This window comes from Pseudopipra pipra, chromosome 3 (genome assembly GCF_036250125.1).
Source record: "Pseudopipra pipra isolate bDixPip1 chromosome 3, bDixPip1.hap1, whole genome shotgun sequence".
Taxonomy (NCBI): Eukaryota; Metazoa; Chordata; class Aves; order Passeriformes; family Pipridae; genus Pseudopipra; species Pseudopipra pipra.
The window spans coordinates 70,890,984-70,909,443 of NC_087551.1; the positions used below are offsets into that span (position 1 = coordinate 70,890,984).

Sequence of the window (18,460 nt, forward strand, 5' to 3'; positions counted from 1 at the left end):
CTTTAAATTCAATATATTTTTATTCTTTGTAAATACAATGAGTACAACTTTTTAACTTCACAAATCGGTTAATCCACTTTGTACAGGAAAAGTTTTACTCATTCTATGATAGTCCAAGTGCTGATCTTTCTCAGTGCTAGTTCCTAATAACAAATTTTGAAAAGTACAGCAGCTATCTTTAAATTTTTTTTTTCTACATTTTTCATACATCAAATAAGCAGCTTATAACGTTTTTGTGTGTGAGAGGGTATAGGTGAACAAGGCTTCAAAATTAGAACCTGGAGTATTCTAAAAAGGCAATGGAGATTTTTGGAAATTGTTAGCATTGTATCAGTCAACAACTTTTATTTCTTTGAAATAAAATTCCTTCCATTGATTTTTTAATAGTCATTTCATTTCTCCACACATCTCATCGACAAAGAGTTTGGCCACCGTTGCCTTTGGTTTCAGCACTGTGCCAACGGGACAGCCAGCAGGTCACTGAAGCGGTCATCTCCATTGTATTTGGTTTTGCTGTTTTAGTCTTCCTTTCTTGACTTGTATCTTTTCAGGGGTGGGTGTGTGTGAATGTGTGTCTGTGTGTGTGGAAGAAGAAGGAGGGAAGTTCGGGGAGGAAGTTTATAAAGCTCTTGTGTCTTTGAGATGTTAACTGAACAAATTGTGACATCCGCGTCAAAGATCACCAGTTCATTTTGTAGGAAGAATGGAGCTCCCATCGTAAGCTACTTTTTAATCAGTTCTGAAGGCCACTTCATGATGTATTATAGCAGAAGCAATGTTTTGGTAACCTGGTCTTAAATGTTGCCTATCGTATTAAAAACATTTTCCCAACATAGGCTACCTTTAAAACAATTCTGAAGGCCACCGCATCTTGTGTTACAACAGAAGCCAAGTTTGGTCACTCAGTTCCAAATACTGAACAAACTAAAGTACCTTCTTTCACATTTTGTCTCAGATCTGCCAGTAAAATGAGAGAATAGCAGAGTCTTTGTTAACTATGACTGGCATCTGAATTGCCTCCATCCTGTAGTAACAGGAATAGCAGCCAAATTCCAACCACTTTCACTTTTTCTGTAGAACAAAGCATTCTCTCCATGATCTAAATCACTCTGTTCAGAGCAGCAGAATCATATCTACTGGGGTGGTTTTTGTCAATGAGTTTAAGGGCTAAACATTCCCAGGCTTATGCTTCCTGTAGATTTTGTTAGTTGAGGCTTATTCTCCATAGATAAAAGTTCTTCTCAAACTGTTCATCCTGATTGTTTATTTTAAGGTAATTTATATGTCACTGGATTTGTACATATCTGAAAGCAGTCTTGTAATTGGTACATTCCCAATGGTCTTTTTGAAAAACACTTCTTCTATTGTAGATGGACTAATTGAACGTAAAGCTGGTAAAAGCAATAAAAGTTTCCCAAAACGACAGGGTTGTGTGGGATACCTGGGAGATGGAGAGAGAAAGAATGTTATTGAAGTTTTCAAGTATTTTTTCAGAGTAAGTATTTTATTTCATAGAAAAGGACCAACATTCAATAAAATGTACAGATGGTGCTACCCGTGCTAAAGCCCTGTGTTTTGTACTCATGTGAGCAAGAAGATTGACTCCAAGGAAATCTATATAGCTGTTAGCAGAATATAGAACAAAGTTTCTGAGTTTTGTTTAGCTCCTTTGTTTATTCCCCTAGAGCAATAGCAATATAAAGACTGGATCTGCTCTGATGTGTCCCTCATACGACAACTACGTTCTCAATGCCATTCAGGGAAGAGCTTGACCTTTAATAACTACCCTCTCATTTAAAGTGCAGTTTAAACCTAGCCAGATTGTCATGGTAATCACTTTGCCCCTTTTTGGTTGACATATGTATTGAATGCCAGTTGACATTTTTTAAGAAAATTTTAGTTAAAGAAGCTATGTTTATCCCCAGGTAATGTGTTTGTGTACAGGATATTTTCCATCCTTTCTCCCAGGTTTTGAAGCCAACACAACATAGGATGTGCATTCTAGCTGTGCTTATGCTGACTTTACACCAGCGATTCTCAAACTTCTGCTTACAGTGGTCTCCCTGAAAGGAGGAGTAGGTCGTTTGGAGAAATGTGCTGCTTCTCTGGACTGCCATCCCTTTTATCCTGTTGACTCCACTGAAATCAAACAGCTGATACTGCTGTAACACTGGCAGGAAGGTAAATTCAAGACTGAGGATGAAATGCAAGCTGAAAGCCCTCTCCCAGTGAAGTCAAAGTGACAGTCTTGTCAGTGGACTGCAGATTTTCTCTTGTAAAAGGCTATCTTTTACAACAGATATTGTTTAGCCCAGTAGCTAAATACTTCCAACAACGCAGAAATGCAGCAGAAAAATTGCCATGCCTGGAATGGAAACAGTGGCTATGTATTCCTCCGTGGCTTCTCTCTCCAGCAGGCCCTGTCTCAGTCTCTAGGGAGCCATCTTCCCGGAAAAGGCCTTCCCTAAGAGCAGGAAGAGGCTGCTATGCAGCGGTTATTCTTTTTGTTCTGAAGCAGCCATAACTGGATGGAATTTGCATATTTAGTCCCATCCTCAGTCAGGCCATTCCCTTTAGACTAATAGAAGTGATCAGAGACTGCTGCCATCTAATCTCTGATGTGGAGAAGCCTTCTGCCTGACAGAGCTATTATGACAGCAAATCAAAGTTTCAGAAAGAAAAGATGGTATTGAAGTTTCTCTTTCCGGGCTGCATCTCCCACTGTTCTAGTCTCATGGACCTTCACTGCAGCTAAACAATGTAGACGTGGACTTTGCAAGCCCTGTGACAACCCTCCCTGGGAGTCCTGAACCAACCAGGGCAGCATTGCAGAAGATGTTGGGTAACACCTTCAGGCTTCTCCCCTGTCACACGACTCTGAAGTGGTCCATAGCAGGAGGTTACTGATCTGTTCCCAGCCAACTGTTCTAGAGTGTGGGGTTGTACTTTGCACATTTTCTGGGCTCACCTCCATACACTTTGTGGAATGACAGCTACAGCTTTTAGAGCAGGTTTTAAGATTTCTGTATCCTATGGAACTTGTCCCGAATTAGACAAGGGGAAATATTTTCTTCCCAGACAATGATTCTCATCACTCTCCCGCTGCACCACAGTGGGATTCACAAGTTCTGGGTTTTTCGTTTCAACCCAAGCACAGACACAGGCTAGCATCTTGGAAGAGCCACTTAAGATCCTTGTGTCCTGATTTCTGTGTCTGCCATGTGGGGGAAATCATATGGGAATTGGAGATCATGGGTAAAAAGCACTCATACTTGTCTGAGATGTGAAGTTTTGAGCATTGCTTTTAGAGGTATTTAATTGGATAAAGTGTAGAGGAAAATGTAGGCCTCTGAACTGCAAAGTTTTCCACAGCAGGTATCACTTCCCAGGGGAAGATCTCTCCTATTAGCACTTTTCTGTTTGTTTAAATACACTGAGGTGCTGGAGCATACCCAAAGAAGGGCAACAAAACCAGTGAAGGGTCTAGAGCACAAGTCCTCTGAGCAACAACTGAGAGGGCTGGGGTTGTTCAGTCTGAAGAAAAGGAGGGAGGGGAGTCCTTACCACTCTACCTGAAAGGAAGTGAGTTGGGTTTTGGTATCTTCTCCCAAATAGCGAGCAGAGGAAACAGCCTCAAGTTGCACCAGGGAAAGTTTAGATTGAATATTAGGAAAAATTTCTTCCCCAAAAGGGTTGTCAAGCATTGGAACAGACTGCCCAGGGAAGTGGTGGAGTCACCATCCCTGAAGGTATTTAAAAGACATGTAAATCTGGCACGTGGGGACATGATTTAGTGGTGGACTTGGCAGTGCTAAGTTAATGACTGAATTCGATGATTTGAAGGGTCTTTTCTGACATTTTTTTAGTTCTCTTCCATCAGGAAATGCCAAATGCCAGCAGGCTGACAGCCAGTGAATACTTGCTGTAACAGCCCAGTCCCCACTTCAGTCAGTGCAAATGTTGTCTTCAGTACAGTGAGAGTAGGATTTTACCCCTACACCTGCCAGAAATATTGAGAGAAGACACCACTCACCTGGTATGAATGTAGCTGTTCAGAGTGAGCTGGGCTTCATCTTGAAGGGCTGCTATGGCAGCAGCATTTCGGAAACTCCTCAGTTCAGAACCACTGTGTGTGGGCACTGGAAAGCAGATCAGTTACTAGTTCAGCTTGACTCTTGGGTGGGTCAAAACAGTTCAGCTAGCGCTATCAACGGAAATTAAATGTTCCTATTAGTTCCCTAGCACTCCACTCTCAGTCTTTCAAAATGCACCACTGACTACTGGAATTCAATACTGGGAAATCCATTGGGTGGCTTAAAACATAATTTTTTTCTTTAAAGTAGCAACCTCATAGTTACCAGAGCAGATGAGCAAGAGATTCTTTCTGCTTACCAGCTTTGAAAGTGACGATGCATTTAAGACAGGCAAATTCGGTAGCATCTAGCCGAAGTTGTCTAAATCTAGCCACAACCTCCTGTAAAGCCTGTATTTCTGAAATAATTTTATTCAGCTTCTGAGAATCTGTATTGTCACCATTCATGCCTGAAACAGAAACAGATGAAATAAATAATATGAAAGGCATTTCCTTTATTTTATATTGATTTCTGACAAAATCCTCTGTATCAATATCCACTCTATTGTCACACTTGTCTATCTGGTTCCATGTAAACTGACTATATTGTATGAAAGTTAATATAAAATCTTCTCTTGGATGATAACAAACACAGTAATTTGCATTTAAATGACAATGCAAGCGGTCATGAATACAACAAAACAACATTATTTGCATTTAAATATAGATTTATAAATGACAGGTATGCTCTATTGTTCAGTAGGAATTTGTTATTCTTTACATGTTGTTCTTTTTTCAGTAATGTATTTTTATGGTAATTTTTGTAACAAAGTCATTAAATTGTGCAATTCTTACCAGATACAGCCAGTAGAGTGTTAGCATCAACTGGAATGGCCCATTGTGCTATTCCTAGAACAAACAGTTCTCTCCAAGCATCTTCCAAAAGCATCAGCTGTCATACAATAGATGTACAATATAACATAGTGTATAATTTATAGATTTATAAACAATTTAAATATGTAAATTTCTGTTATTTTAAAAACTACTTTAAATGCCTGTCATGGTATTTTCCCCACAGCATTCATTAGCTCTTCTCTTAGGTTTTTGAGAAGGTGTCTAGAGATAAGTTTATGCATTGTGGAAAAACACTGAGCGTTGGCTCACTGTGCACCATGTTGTGGACCAAAAGGGAAGGTGAGAGAGGAGAGTGAGAATTCCTTCCCCAAGAGTTTGCTCACAACATGAACACACTTGCCTTTGTTTCTCAGCATGGTATGGGCTCTCTGCTCCTCTCCCTCACACATATAATTGTTCTAGGACAGCTTGGATGAGTGCTTTCCTCTTGCTCTCTAGGGATTACACTCCTTTCCCTTGGGAAGACTGAATTTGTGAAAAAAAGCCTGGACAACATCCTGCATCAGTGTAGGGAGCACTGCTTTAGATCACATATGTATCTTACAGCCCCTTCCTTACTAAGCAAGTCTTTAGCTCTGTCAAGCACAGCATCTGGACACACATAGAGTTTCTCAGTGTCACCCGTTTTCCTGTTTTTTTTGCATGAAATCACTCAGAAATTCCAGGCACTGAGCTGTTGCCTTTCAGAGATGTGAATACCCAGGCACCTACACTGACAGCATTACTGGTTCTCTGCCACTTTTGCATGTTGTGTGGCTGTATGGAGGATGTGTTTTTCTCTGTTTGGAGGCAATGCTTTTCATTTCCATGAAGAGTCAGTGGTGCATCTGAAGAGGAGAAAAGACTTGTGGAAATGCAGACTGGCAAAGCCAGACATTTTTAATCTTGAAGGCATCTAGGATTGTTAGCCCAGACCAACTCTTAAGAGACATCTGGAGGATCCTCAGTTCAGCTGAAGTTCATGGCCCAAAGGGCATGTTGTGATGCATACACATTGCTGGGACCTTGTGCCCCACAAAAGGGTGAGAGAGACTTGGAGGGATGAGAACTGGAGTGGAGTAGGAAGATATCTTCTAGCAGCTCCATGCAGTGAAAACAGATTTTCCAAAACTCGTGCAGCAAAAAAAAACCAAACCAAAACAACCCCCCAAAACCTGCAAAAATTAATGTTGCTATGGTCCCTGAAAGTATCAGCAGCTTAGCTTTTTAGGAAAATAGGAAGGTGGGCATTTTAAGTCTGTGAAGAGTCTCTAAGGAAGAACAAAGTAAAAAAAGATGTACCAAATTAATGATTATTTCCTTGGAATCAGATATGTGAAAGTAATAGCTGATATAGAAAGCATCAATAAAAATAATCCTTCATCGATGTGCGAATTCTTAACAGTATTGCTGTTCAGGGCAGTGTTATTTGTTGCCAGCCGATAGGACAAGAGGCAATGGGCAGAAACTGATGCATAGGAAGTTTCATCTGACTATGAGGAAGAACTTTACTGTGCAGATGACCGAGCATTGAGCAGGTTGCTCAGAGAGCCTGTGGAGTCCCCCTCATCAGAGATACTCAAGAACCACCTGGACCCAATCCTGTGCCATGTGTTCCCTGCTTAAGCAGGAAGGCTGGACCAGGTGACCCACTGTGGTACCTCCCAGCCTGACCCAGTCTGTGATTCTTAGATTACAAGTTTTAATTCCCCCTATTCTGATCTGAATGGGATGAAGAGTTCTCAGAATCTCTGCTCTCAGTTGTCACTGTAGGGTTATGTCCATTTTGTGCCTTTTTTTGCTATGTGCTTTGCAGAACTTCTACATACCTAAGGAAATTGTGACAGGAAGGTATTTCTGTCACTGTTTGCACACAGTTACTGTTTGAAATACTTACATTGTATTTCACAGTATGAAAAACTACCGAGATTATTTTATGAAATGTGGGGAGGGCGGTGTTTTGTCTAGAGTATAGTGCCCATCTCAGCCTCTGTTCTGAGAGCAGATGCAACCACTGCAACCTGTGAACCCAGCCCCTCCTCTGGATAATCCTCCCTGATGGATGGGCAGGTTTCTGTATGACATAGGAAATGATTCACCAGCCTTTCATTTGCGTTTGTAAAACTTTTTTGTCATTCATTCATGCAGATACAATGGTAATGAATGGTGGTTCCTGGAAGATATCAATTTCATATGTTCTTTCCCACTAAGTCTTTAAAGTCAGAAGACTTTAGAAATTAGAGACTACTCCAATAGCTGAAGCTTTCTTCATGCCTATGCATAAGTTTGTAAAACCACCAATTAAAATGATTCATGCTGAAGTCATACTCAGCCCTCCTTCTTCAAAGAAACAACAAATACTGGACTGTCTGAAGGACTGGGTTTTGCTTCTTAATCAACCCCATCCTTAGAGTGACATTTTGTTGGTGATGTGCATTGGGCCAACCTGTCTCACAGGCAAAATGGACAGGTGTGCAGGATACTAGAACTAGAAGTACAGTATTTTTGTTTGTGTGGCTTCCAGTTCATGATGGATTTATCTGTATGGATCTAGGGAAGGGATGCACCCTCTGTTTTACCAGGGGTAAGTGACTCAGCAATCCTCAGACTTGTGTTTTATCAGCAAATTAATTTCTATCTATTTCCTTGCCTTCAAGACGAAACTGTCTGAGAGTCCTGAAATCACAGTGCACTTGCCTTTTTAGAAGAGCACAAAAACCCCCCTAAAATTCAGAAAAAGGTTTCAGAGTCTCCTCAGGCAGATGTCAGGGATACAAAAAGAGAAATGCAGACATTTACAGCTGGGCCATTTGTCAAATTAAATAATGCAATAGCACTGTTATAAAAATCAACAGTATGATTATTTATGAAATAAAGTGGTTAAAATCAATTATTTCTTCTCCAGCTCTCCTAAATATGTCAGGGGAATCATTCAGAAAGAAGTCCAAGTCAAAGTGTTAGAGCTGAGCAGCTCTGAGTTTTGAGGAAGCTGGCTTGCAATGAGGAAGTCAAGGTAATGTTAAGGAAAGGCTGGGTTTTTAACTAATGTTAGTCCCCAATATGATATTGAAAGAGGCAGTGGGTTATTTAACAGGAGCACTATGGTATCTATGGTAGATAAGCAGGCCTTGCTGTTTGAGGCATGCTTGTTCATGTGCAGTGGAGACTTCCCTTGCTCCCAAATCCTGCTGCCCCTCCTCTGCACACTAATAGAGATGCATAGGGAAATGTGCCCCTATTATGTCAAATAAAGCCTTTACCTCGGGAGTCTACTGTGGACATCCCTGGTCTAGAGATGGACTCAGTCTCCACCTGTGTGCTGAGGCTGGTGCTGGAGCAACACACTTGCTTCTTGTTCCTGATATTTGAGCCTGTTTCTTTGGCTGCTTGGTGTGACAGACCCAGTGCTCCACAGGAGTAGTGCCAGCAGAAGATGTGATTAGAGAGCAGTATTCCACACTGGGATTATTATCTTCCTAACAGTGTGTGTGATCTCCTGGGCCCTGTGTCATCGCTTCCCTCATCCTCACTGCATAGCAGTGGAGCTGAGCAGCATTACCTTTGTGTAATTTCCAGACAAGGATTTCAAAACATGGTTTTGGTGCTAGAAAAAAACATTTTTAAATACCTTAGCCTTATATCACATTGTGACCACCATGATTTGCCTTTAGATAGAAAACACTTGGTTTTCTAAGAAATTATTTTCTTTTAGTTCTTTACATATCATATGCAACATTTGCAACATGCATCTGTGGAAAGAAACTAGTTCCCCTGATAACTGCTATGTAACATCTAGACTGCTGTGTAACGTTTAAGGCACAATTTTGTGAGTAACCATTTTGGTAAATTAGCTCAATCATATCAAAGTATTAGATATCTTTTATGATTGGGGCTTTGCGTAGGTTTCCACCCTTCCATTTTATAATTGTGTGATTACTTTTTTAAAAATTGGTGCATTATACAAAGCACACTGAGTCCTCATCAAGAATCAAGTAATTAAGAAATTGCTTCAGCTTGTATGGTGCACATATGATTTATTCAAGGTAAAGGTGAATTGTCATAGAGGAAAACAAAACACATTAGGGAAGATTTTAATTAATGGGGAAAAATACTGGGGGCTGGCCAAATACTGCTTCCACCATATTAATGTAATTGTAAGTTCACTGAAGCCAAGGTGAATAAGAAAAAAATGTTGGCTGTGTAAACAGTTGAGAGGAGAGCAGGAGCAGGAGAAGGCGAAGGAGGAGGAGATAGAGGGGGTGATGGAGGAGGAGGAGAAATGGTCTTCAGAAACCCTTCAGTCATATCCTGAGGCTATATGCTTAAATAAGCATTTCTCATCCCAAAATAGCAAAGTAAGATGCTGTTTCCTATTTTATGAAGGGAAAAGTTTTCCCACAAGTAGAGAAATAGTTTTGGCATGCTAAGCTTGGTCTGCAACCTGGTGATTTCTCCTCTGAACCTTGCCCTCCCATAATAGTCACTTTATATTAGATTTTTTTTGTTTGATTGATTTTCACTTGCTTCATGAAATAAAGGTTGGAGGAAAGCAGTTTCTAAATCACTGCCTGGTTTTCAGGGACAGACCTAAATTCTACTTGAACTTCAGAACTGCTGAAGTCCATTACAGATTTTGAGGTCTAGGGCTGGAAGTTCAGGACCCTACCTGAGGTCTGAGACTTTAACAGGCAGACCAGGCTGATGCCACTCCCACTGCAGGTGCCTTACCTGGTCTTGTAAGGACAAGGTGGAGAAGGCTGGGACACTCTTGGCCCACTTGATGCTCATGAACAGAAGTCTGGCTGCTGACTCGCAGACGGATTCAGTGGCCACTTCGTAGAGGTACATAGGGGTACCGTTGACTTCATGTGGGTACTAATGTCAAAAAGAAAATAAAGCAACTTCATACAGTGTCACCAAGGCAGTCTCATCTTCCTCTCCCCTACAGCTGCCATTCTGTGCATCAAACTCATGCTCAATGCAGAGTGTGCACTCTCCTGTTCCGCAAGCAGAGGGCATTGCTTGCAGTGAGCTCACTCCAAACTGCTCCCTGCTGCTTATCCGCTTGGATGAGCTGTACTACAGAAACAGTTCGGAGGAAAAGACTGAAGGGAGAATGAAATTATTATATTGGGGGGGGGAAGTATGAAAATGAAGTGTTATCCTTTACTCTGTTACACACTCGCACATCTTTGATAGCAGAGTTAGAAGAATACAAGTTTGATTAAGAATTTGTGGTTTGTAACCTTGCTTCAGAAGCTGATTTAGCATTCCAACCCTGCTCAGCAAAGCAGTAAGCACTCACTCAGCCTTAACCTTCATCTTGCTCCCTGACTGCAACAGGTTGTAAGTAAATGAGTAGAGCTAAACATAACTATCTAAAGGCTGTGTCGGGTTGGAATGGAGTTATGTTTTCAAGTGTGTGCTACATTTTCTTGCCAAATAATTTCTGATTCTGTGTTTTCCAAAATTACCGTGTAAAACTATATATTGTGACCACATTCAGGATGGGTTCTGCCAAGCTACCAACTCTGAAAATGCAGGAACTATTTAAGCAGTCTCTTCTGTGATTTTCTAGATGCAGTGAGTATGTAAAATACCATTGCAAATGAGCTAATGAAAAACATCACCTCACAGCTAATTCCTGTGCAGTTGAGGCCACAGCAGTGCTTCCACTGGTCTGCTTAGGAAATGTCACAACCAAGAAGTACAGAGCCAGCTTAGCTAAGTTTGTTTTTTGTGTCTATGTGGACAAGCTACAGGCTTTGGTCAGTACACATAGTACTTTCTGGACTATGCCACCATGGAGATGGGCATTTTGCTGAAGAAAACTCAGTGATTGCATGCCTTGTGAAACAATTTGTTTAAAACTGACTTGTGGATGGGCTCCAGGCAGGAATAGCACTTCTGCAGCCATGAAGGTGTAAGAATGAAGGAGAGACAGGGTTTGTATGGAGCAGGTTATCAGTCAGTGCTGCTGCTCACCCCTTCTGCAGAGGGCCTCTCATCCTGTGCACCTCATCTCTTCAGGGCTTTAGGGATACAACAAAAGTCCCCACCACAACCCTCAGAGCCTCAAGCCTTGCTCTTTGCCATATCTATCCCAGAAGGCAGGAAGGAGCTGACAGGTTGCAGGCACCCTGGTCTGCAGGCCTGCTGAGGGCCAGAGCAGTGGCTGACCTTTGGGGTGGGCTGTGCCAGGCCCACCAGAGCCTGTCTCTCTGGGGTGCCAGTGACGGTGGCCAGCTCCAGGCCATGGGGCTCCAACTGGGAGACGGCGGTGAAGAAGGCGGGTGCTGGCAGGGCAGCGGTGGGGAAGTGTGGGGTGCCGCCGCTCTCCTCCTTGTGCCCACGAAAGTAGAGGGCCACCTGCTTCCGTATTGTCGACGTCCGGGGGCCCCGCTCGTGCTGCACCGCTGTGGGGCACCAAGGAGAGATGAGGGAGTCACCAGGGGGTTCCACACTGGGTACCCTGCACTGCTCGGCTGGGCTTCCCTCCCTCCCGGCAATTTTCTCATGCCCCTTGCCCAAGAGATGTCTCGGGAGAAATGTCCGAGGCTGTCACAGGATGGGGGGATTACTGCGGGCCAGGGCAAGGAGACACCAGAATGACACAGCGCTCCACAGTTCAGAGCAACTCCGTCCTGCTGCCCTGCCACCCCGGCCCCGGGAGAGGGGGAGCAGGTACCATCTTTGTTCATGTTGACCTCCAAGCACTTCTTCAGCCGGCAGGCTCGGCACTGGTTCCTGTGCGTCTTGTCCACCGGACAGCCTCCCTGCAACACAGCCAGCCGTCGGGCCGGGGGCAGCAGCGCGCCCATCCCGCCGGCTCCCAACACCCTCCCCGCGGCGGCGGGCACGGAGGGGCCGCCCTTGGGTGCGTCGGGCCGGGCCGGGCCGGGCGCTCGGCCCAGGGATAGGGCGGGCCGGGCCGCCTTCAGCACCCGAGACAGCGACGGCGGTGCCCCGAGCCCCACTGCGCCTTCCCAGCCCCACGTCCCCGTGGGGACGGTCCGCGGGTGGAAAGGAGCGCGGCCGGAGCGGGAAGGCGAAAAGCGGGACTGCATCGGGCCAGGCGCGGGCGCGACACTCCGGCGTGTAAGCCGATGGTTGTCTATCTCCCGGACATGTACTGAGGCTTATGGAAGGCTGCCCCTCTCTGTCCCTTCATAACGAGGTGTACTGGCTGCGCCCTCCCCCAGCCTGCATCCCTCCGCCTCCCTGCGCATCCCCCCGGCCTCTCCGGTGGGCTGGGGCGGGGGGGCGTGCCGGGGACAGGCGGGCTGGGACATCCAGCGTCCGGCCTCGGTCCGGCACCCCCTGGGAAGGGAGGGTGAGACTGCGTGGGTGCTGCGCCTTGCTTGCTGCGGGTGTCTCTGTTGGCGAGGGGAGGGCAATACGGACCCTTGGGGAAATGCAGGGTAAGGGGTGCAGACGGTGAGGAGGATGCTCTGCGGCTGGTACCTGATTTCCTGATTTGCAAACATAGGTCCTATTCCTCCTGATGCTCCGCTTGAAAAATCCCGAGCACCCATCGCAGGCGTACACCCCATAGTGCTTCCCGGAGCTGCGGTCCCCACACACTTTGCAAGGGATGTCTAAGATGCGACCTGAAAGCAGAGAAGGGAAAGAAGGAAAGAGAGCGCTCAGCAATCTGACCTCCGGAGAGATTAGCCCCAGAGCCGCAGTACAAGCAAATAACGAAGTGATTTTATAGCCAACTTTCTTTTCCTTGAGCAAGTGTCAGTCTTCTACAATGAGCATTATTCATGCCCCACTACGTTTATTTGGATCTTCTATAATAGCCAAGACCCATTTTGGACGGGAAGATTACAGCAGCGGGAGCACCAGACTTGCCCGCTAGAAGTGAGGATGAGGAGGGTGGGGAGGGAATTGCGGAGATTTAGGGGGAGTGTTTCCTTCACTTTCTGGCGCACGGCAAACCAAGGTCGGCACTTTCCCTGGGCAGGAGAGCAGTCAGGAGACCGAGGCACAGAATTAAACCAAAACAAAATAAAATGACCAGGAAGCCAACTAATTTCCTCTCCCCGCTAGCAACCCAGGGAAAGGGGGCTGGTTTCTGCCGCAGAGGGGGCGTGCCATTTTCTTCACCTCAAAACCTGCACCAAAACTTTCCGCGTCGTTTTTGTGAGCGGAGGAGTCTGAGGGCGAGCTTGGGTGCGAGTCTGCAGGGCGGGCAGCGCCCCTCCGCTCCGCTCCGCCTCTCCTGCAGCCCCCTCTCCACCAGACGCTGCTTTCACACCGGCTTTGACTAGAATTGCAAATGCTCTGAGGGGGATGCAAAAACTCGTAGAGAGAGTATTGCAGCCCCGTTCAAGAAACCCGCCAAAACCCCGCTAGGCTTCTGTCTTTTCTATGGTTTTTTTCTTCTCTCTTCTATTCTTTTTTCTTTTTCCTTTTTTCTTTTTCTTTTTCTTTTTCTTTTTCTTTTTCTTTTTCTTTTTCTTTTTCTTTTTCTTTTTCTTTTTCTTTTTCTTTTTCTTTTTCTTTTTCTTTTTCTTTTTCTTTTTCTTTTTCTTTTTCTTTTTCTTTTTCTTTTTCTTTTTCTTTTTCTTTTTCTTTTTCTTTTTCTTTTTCTTTTTCCTTTTCCTTTTCCTTTTCTTTTCTTTTCCTTTTTCTTTTTCTTTTTCTTTTTCTTTTTCTTTTTTCTTTTTCTTTTTTCTTTTTCTTTTTTCTTTTTCTTTCTCTTCTCTTCTCTTCTCTTCTCTTCTCTTCTCTTCTCTTCTCTTCTCTTCTCTTCTCTTCTCTTCTCTTCTCTTCTCTTCTCTTCTCTTCTCTTCTCTTCTCTTCTCTTCTCTTCTCTTCTCTTCTCTTCTCTTCTCTTCTCTCTTCTCTTCTCTTCTCTTCTCTTCTCTTCTCTTCTCTTCTCTTCTCTTCTCTTCTCTTCTCTTCTCTTCTCTTCTCTTCTCTTCTCTTCTCTTCTCTTCTCTCTCCTCTCCTCTCTTTTTCTTCCCTCTGCCTCAAACAGTCTTCTTCTCTCCTACCAGAACTTAAGCTGGAAATTCAGTTCTCTCACGAAACCTTGGTCTCCAAACTCCAATGAAGAGCTCTCGAGACCATTATCTTTGTTTGGAAGTAGTTCGGGAGAGCCCCGGCTATGGGGGTTGAGGATGAAGGCTGGAGGGGTAAAAGCAGCAGCGTGCGGAGCGGTGCGGAGCGCTGTTACGGGACGGGAGGGGGGCAATGGAAACAGGCCACAGGGGCTCCTCTCGCTCCCTAGAGAATTTAGGAGTCGGAGATACTTTCAGACGTGTCTACGCTAAGGCTCTAAGACAATGCCTGCTGGCAGACAATAGGGACATTAGATAAAGTGTTAACTTAATGATTTTTCCCATTGAAACTCGTTTGACTGCCTCCAATGAGCACAAGCTGCCAGCTTCTCCCCTAAATGAAACCCGACAGCTGCTATACACAACACGGTGAGAGGGACGGGGATTAGGTTAGGGACTGCGAGAGGGAGGGGTGGAAGAGGGAGGGAAGGTGGGAGGGAGGGAGAGGGGTTAAAGAATAGAAAACTTTTACGCAATTAATAAGGAGCGCAGCTGAAGGATACCCCCCCGACCCACTGCCTGCGAGCAAACCGCGGCTTTGGAGCTGCAGGTAGGCGCCCGTGAGGAGGGCTGAGGCCAAGGCACCGCTTCTGGGAGTGTGTAATTACAAGCCCTCCTTGCCACCTGCCTATTGGGGCACCAGTGACCCGTCAAAAAGTGTAGCATGGGAATTCGGATATCGCACAATGCCAACGGGGGGAAAGCGCTCGACTTCCCTCTCCAGTCCTTAGCATCCACGGGGAGAGAGAGGGTCCACACGCACGCACACAAAGGAGGAGGAGGAGGAGGAGGAGGGGCAGGCTGGGGGTGGGGGGAGAGACACTGGAGCGATACGTGCAGTGTTGGTGCATCCCGGTGTGGAGCCCGGCACTGCCGCGCTGCCCCCACGCACCCCTGTCCACCGCCACTCCTGGCACCGGGACCCCACTCCGCTCCTCTTCCCTCGCCAGCGGTCCCCAGCCTCGGCGGCGCAGCCGAGCCCGCTGTGGGACCGCTGTTCCCCCCGGGGCAGCGGACAGCCACGGGGGTCCCTGCTTCCCCGGCTGGCCTGCGGTGCGGGGCAGCCAGCTCGGCTCCGCTGGCGCTAAAGTCGTGCGGTGGAGAGGGAAGAAACTTGGGTTACTTTTAAAAAATAGTTTTCCCCAGACGGATTTTATGTTTGGGAGCTGTTTTGAAAAAATCCTATGCACTATCTAGGCACATATCCACATCATGCATGTAAACATATTTTCTATACATCCTTTACACTCCTACATATTCGGTCTACAAAACCCAAGCGCCTCGAGCACCTCGCCAAACCCACATAAACATGTTTCCAGCCGCCAGAGCGACTCGGCCGGTCCGCTGAGCTCCGTGGACCTTGGTGAGGCGGAGGACAGGGAGAGGGGACACGGCGGAGGGAGCGGCTGGGGCCCCCCGCTTCACGAGTCTGCGGGGTCGCCCCGTCCCGCCGCCCGCCCGCAACCCCGGCCGCGATCTGCACCCCCCCAACCCCAATCCCTGCCCCGCAGGGGCTGTTATGAGAAAACTTTCGTGCAGGGCGAAATATGAAATAAGTAGACGGGTAAGAGGCAGGGCGGGGGGTGGGAAGAGAAAAATGTAAGCTTGACACGGGGTCATGCGATAACTGATTAACTCTGTTTAAAAGCGCTCCGGTTCCCCGAGGTACCGCTTCGTCTCAGAAGTTTTAGCGCTAAGAAAATGGGATTTCTGTTCAGCAGGGAAACCGTTTTGAACATCCCACGACAGGGGGTCCTTGGGGTCTTTTTTTTGTGTCATAATTGCTTAAAGGATATATGGCAGTCCCGATTACTGTAATTACCATCAGAGGCTGTTGAAAGAAGTTAGTCTGGGCTCGGGGGACGGCGGGATGGGGTCTTGTTACCACCCAGGCTGATATCGCAGCTGACATCGCCAGGCGCCCACCGGCGGGCAGAAAAGCCAGGACGCAGCTCCCTTGTCCAGGAACCCCCTAGGACCCCCAGGATCGCGCCCAGGCCCCAGGACAGCTGGTCGGGCTTTGCATGCGCTGCCGAGCCCGGCTGGGATCGGGTCCCGGCCCTGAGCGAGGCCACGCGTGTGCTCGTCCCCGTGGGGTTTGGCCGAGTCGGGCCTGGGGGTCCCTTTCAGGAGGTCCCCGGGGTCAGGGGGTCATCAAGCGGTGAAAGCGGCGGCAGTGGCCCAGGGTCGCCCAGCGCCGTGCGGCCGGAGGCGCGGTCCAGCCTGGCGAGTTTTCTCCTTCGCAAAATGTCTCCAGCAGAAGCTGCGGCGTCTTTTGGGGACAAGGCTCCCCGGTCCTTCCTGCCCCTTCCCCGGCACTCAGAAAGCTGCCAGGAGCCCCGACAATGTCCCAGCGCGGCTGCCCACGGGCCCGATCCCGCTCCGACTGCCTCGCACTTCCCGAGCAGCCTGGGCAGTGCAGCTGGCGGAACCAGCCCCCGGCCACTGCAGTTTTTTGGCCCCTGCCCCCTACTCTCCCCCAGTTAGCCCCTTAGCACCTCGACTACATTTTTTTTTTTCCCCTCGGGCGGCTGGCTCGGAAAGGTGCCGCACTCAGCCCCAAGGAGGAAGAAATAAAACCAGCCCACGCCGAAGCGGCGGCAGCTCGGCCGCAGCGCCGGGAGCTCCGCGCCGCTCGCCTCCTCCACGCGCGACCTCCGCACCGAGGCCCCCGGCTGTCCCCCGGCCCTGCTGCGCCCCCCTCCCTCCTTCCCGGCTTCCCGGCCCCCGCGGACAAAGGGCGGACCCGGGTCAAAATAATGGAGGACAGCGGAGAGAAGAAGGCCTCAGGGCTGGCTAGAGGCGGCCGGTGGCAGGTACCACGGCGGGTTCCTCACGGCTCTGACTCCCTTTTTCCGGTGCTCCGCAACCCCGGGAGCCCGTCGGAGTGCAGAGGAAATAGCTGTCCGATCCATCACTTGTCAGACATTAAATTGGATTGGGTATTTCCCCCCCCCTTTGTTACTGACTCCATCCATATTACAAACTTCGAAAGTCCCATTGGGATTATACGGATTGAGCCATTCTGTAAGAGAGGTTAGTCATGCTTTAAATTCTCCAGTTATGAGGTGCATGGATTTAGGATTAAGGAAAATGTGACTTTTAAGTTGTTTCTGCTTTCCTCGTTGCAGGATTATTTGTTGTAACTGGGAATGGTGTGCAAAGTATTGCGTTTAAATCCTCCTTCAACTGAGTTGCTTGCGCGATTCCGTGTAATTGAGTGACCGGAGTTTCAAACTCTTAAAAAGAAATTATTATGTCGCAGAAGGTTGCATAAAGTCCGTGAGAAAAGCAGCACGTTTCAACGCCGTAAAGCCATTTAAACCCAAACCTTCATTCTTCCGCCCCAGTACCGGAGACCTGCACACAGCCACCCGAGCCCCGGCGGGACCAGCCCCCTCCCCGCCGCCGGCAGAGCCGCCTTTCCCAGGGCTCGCTGCCCACCGGCTTCTGCCCCGCTTCCCGGCGCGGAAGGCCAGGGCGTGCAGCTTAAAAGCTTTACTTTTTGTAAAACCCCGGGCCCAAACTCTATCGGGGCAACACAGAGCCTATATATTCGTTGCCACTCCGGTTGGAAATATACACTTCTTTTTCAATTGGGCGGGGGTGGCGGGGAGGGAGGGGGGATGCAAACCCAAGCCACAGCCCCCCCTCCCCTTCCTCTCCCTCCCCTCCACCTCCCGCCCCCCAGGCCAGGCTGCAGCCGGGCTCGGAAAGGCTGCTCGAAGTCTCCACCGCGTTATTACCCACTTGTTGATCCCGCCGGCTTGCTCATGCTCGAAGCCCCCGGGAGTCGTTAAACTCGGGGTGAAGCGTCGGCGCCGGGGCGAGGCGGTGCGGCCCCCCCGGAGCGCCCCCTGCTCCACGGGGCAGGTGCCTCCCTTGGGCGCTCACTGCTGGCTCCGCCGCTGGGGCCGGCACATCGTCGCCGAGGCCCCGCTCCCCGGCAATGTCCTCCCGAGGGACGGGGACACGCTGCGGGGACGCGGCGAGGGGAAGAGGAAAAAAAAAAAAAAAGTGGAGCAAAATGAAAAAAAAAAAAAAAAGGAAAGCCGAAAATAAGGCAAAGAAAAATAGCAACGAAGCGACCCAAAGTCGGCTGCCGCTCGCTGCCCCCCTGCGAGCAGATGCTCTCGGGACCCCGGGAGGGTGCAGGGGGTGCGACTGTGATCGCCACTGCGCTCCTGGAAGGCGAGCGAGAGCCACAGCAGCCAGGACAACAATGAGGCGAAAGAGAAGGTAGGATGGGGAGCGGGGCTCTGCGTCGAGCGCCTCGGTGCAACGAGCAGGGAGATCAGAGCCTGGAAAAATAATGGAAGGGGGGAAAAGGCGTCAGAGGAGGCAGTCTCTGCCTCTCAGAAACTGAATGGTATAAAAAGGGAAAGGTTTCCAGAAGTTCATTACACTGGCTGACTTCGCGCTT

The 18,460-nt window shown here is 47.9% G+C and overlaps 1 protein-coding gene across 1 annotated transcript; it reads right to left on the reverse strand.

Moving 5' to 3' along the window:
- Position 1: 1 nt before the first annotated feature.
- On the reverse strand, positions 2 to 17,899 carry NR2E1 (nuclear receptor subfamily 2 group E member 1). The gene is made up of 9 exons (XM_064649822.1): positions 17,788 to 17,899; positions 12,431 to 12,576; positions 11,655 to 11,742; positions 11,147 to 11,382; positions 9,695 to 9,841; positions 4,928 to 5,024; positions 4,393 to 4,542; positions 4,034 to 4,139; positions 2 to 1,441 (listed from the first exon to the last, which is right to left on the reverse strand). Exons 1-9 carry the CDS (start codon positions 17,810 to 17,812, stop codon positions 1,279 to 1,281), a joined length of 1,158 nt encoding a protein of 385 aa, XP_064505892.1. The 5' UTR covers positions 17,813 to 17,899; the 3' UTR covers positions 2 to 1,278.
- Between the last annotated feature and the right edge of the window lie 561 nt (positions 17,900 to 18,460).

Coding starts and splice junctions, on each gene's coding strand:
- NR2E1 (XM_064649822.1), bottom strand. CDS start 17,812: ATGAGCAAGCCGGCGGGATCAACAA. Junction 12,577..17,787: donor CAAGCCGGCGGGATCAACAA/GTGGGTAATAAC, acceptor CTCTGCTTTCAG/GTCGCATCTTAGACATCCCT. Junction 1,442..4,033: donor AACAGCTACATTCATACCAG/GTGAGTGGTGTC, acceptor TCCATCTCCCAG/GTATCCCACACAACCCTGTC.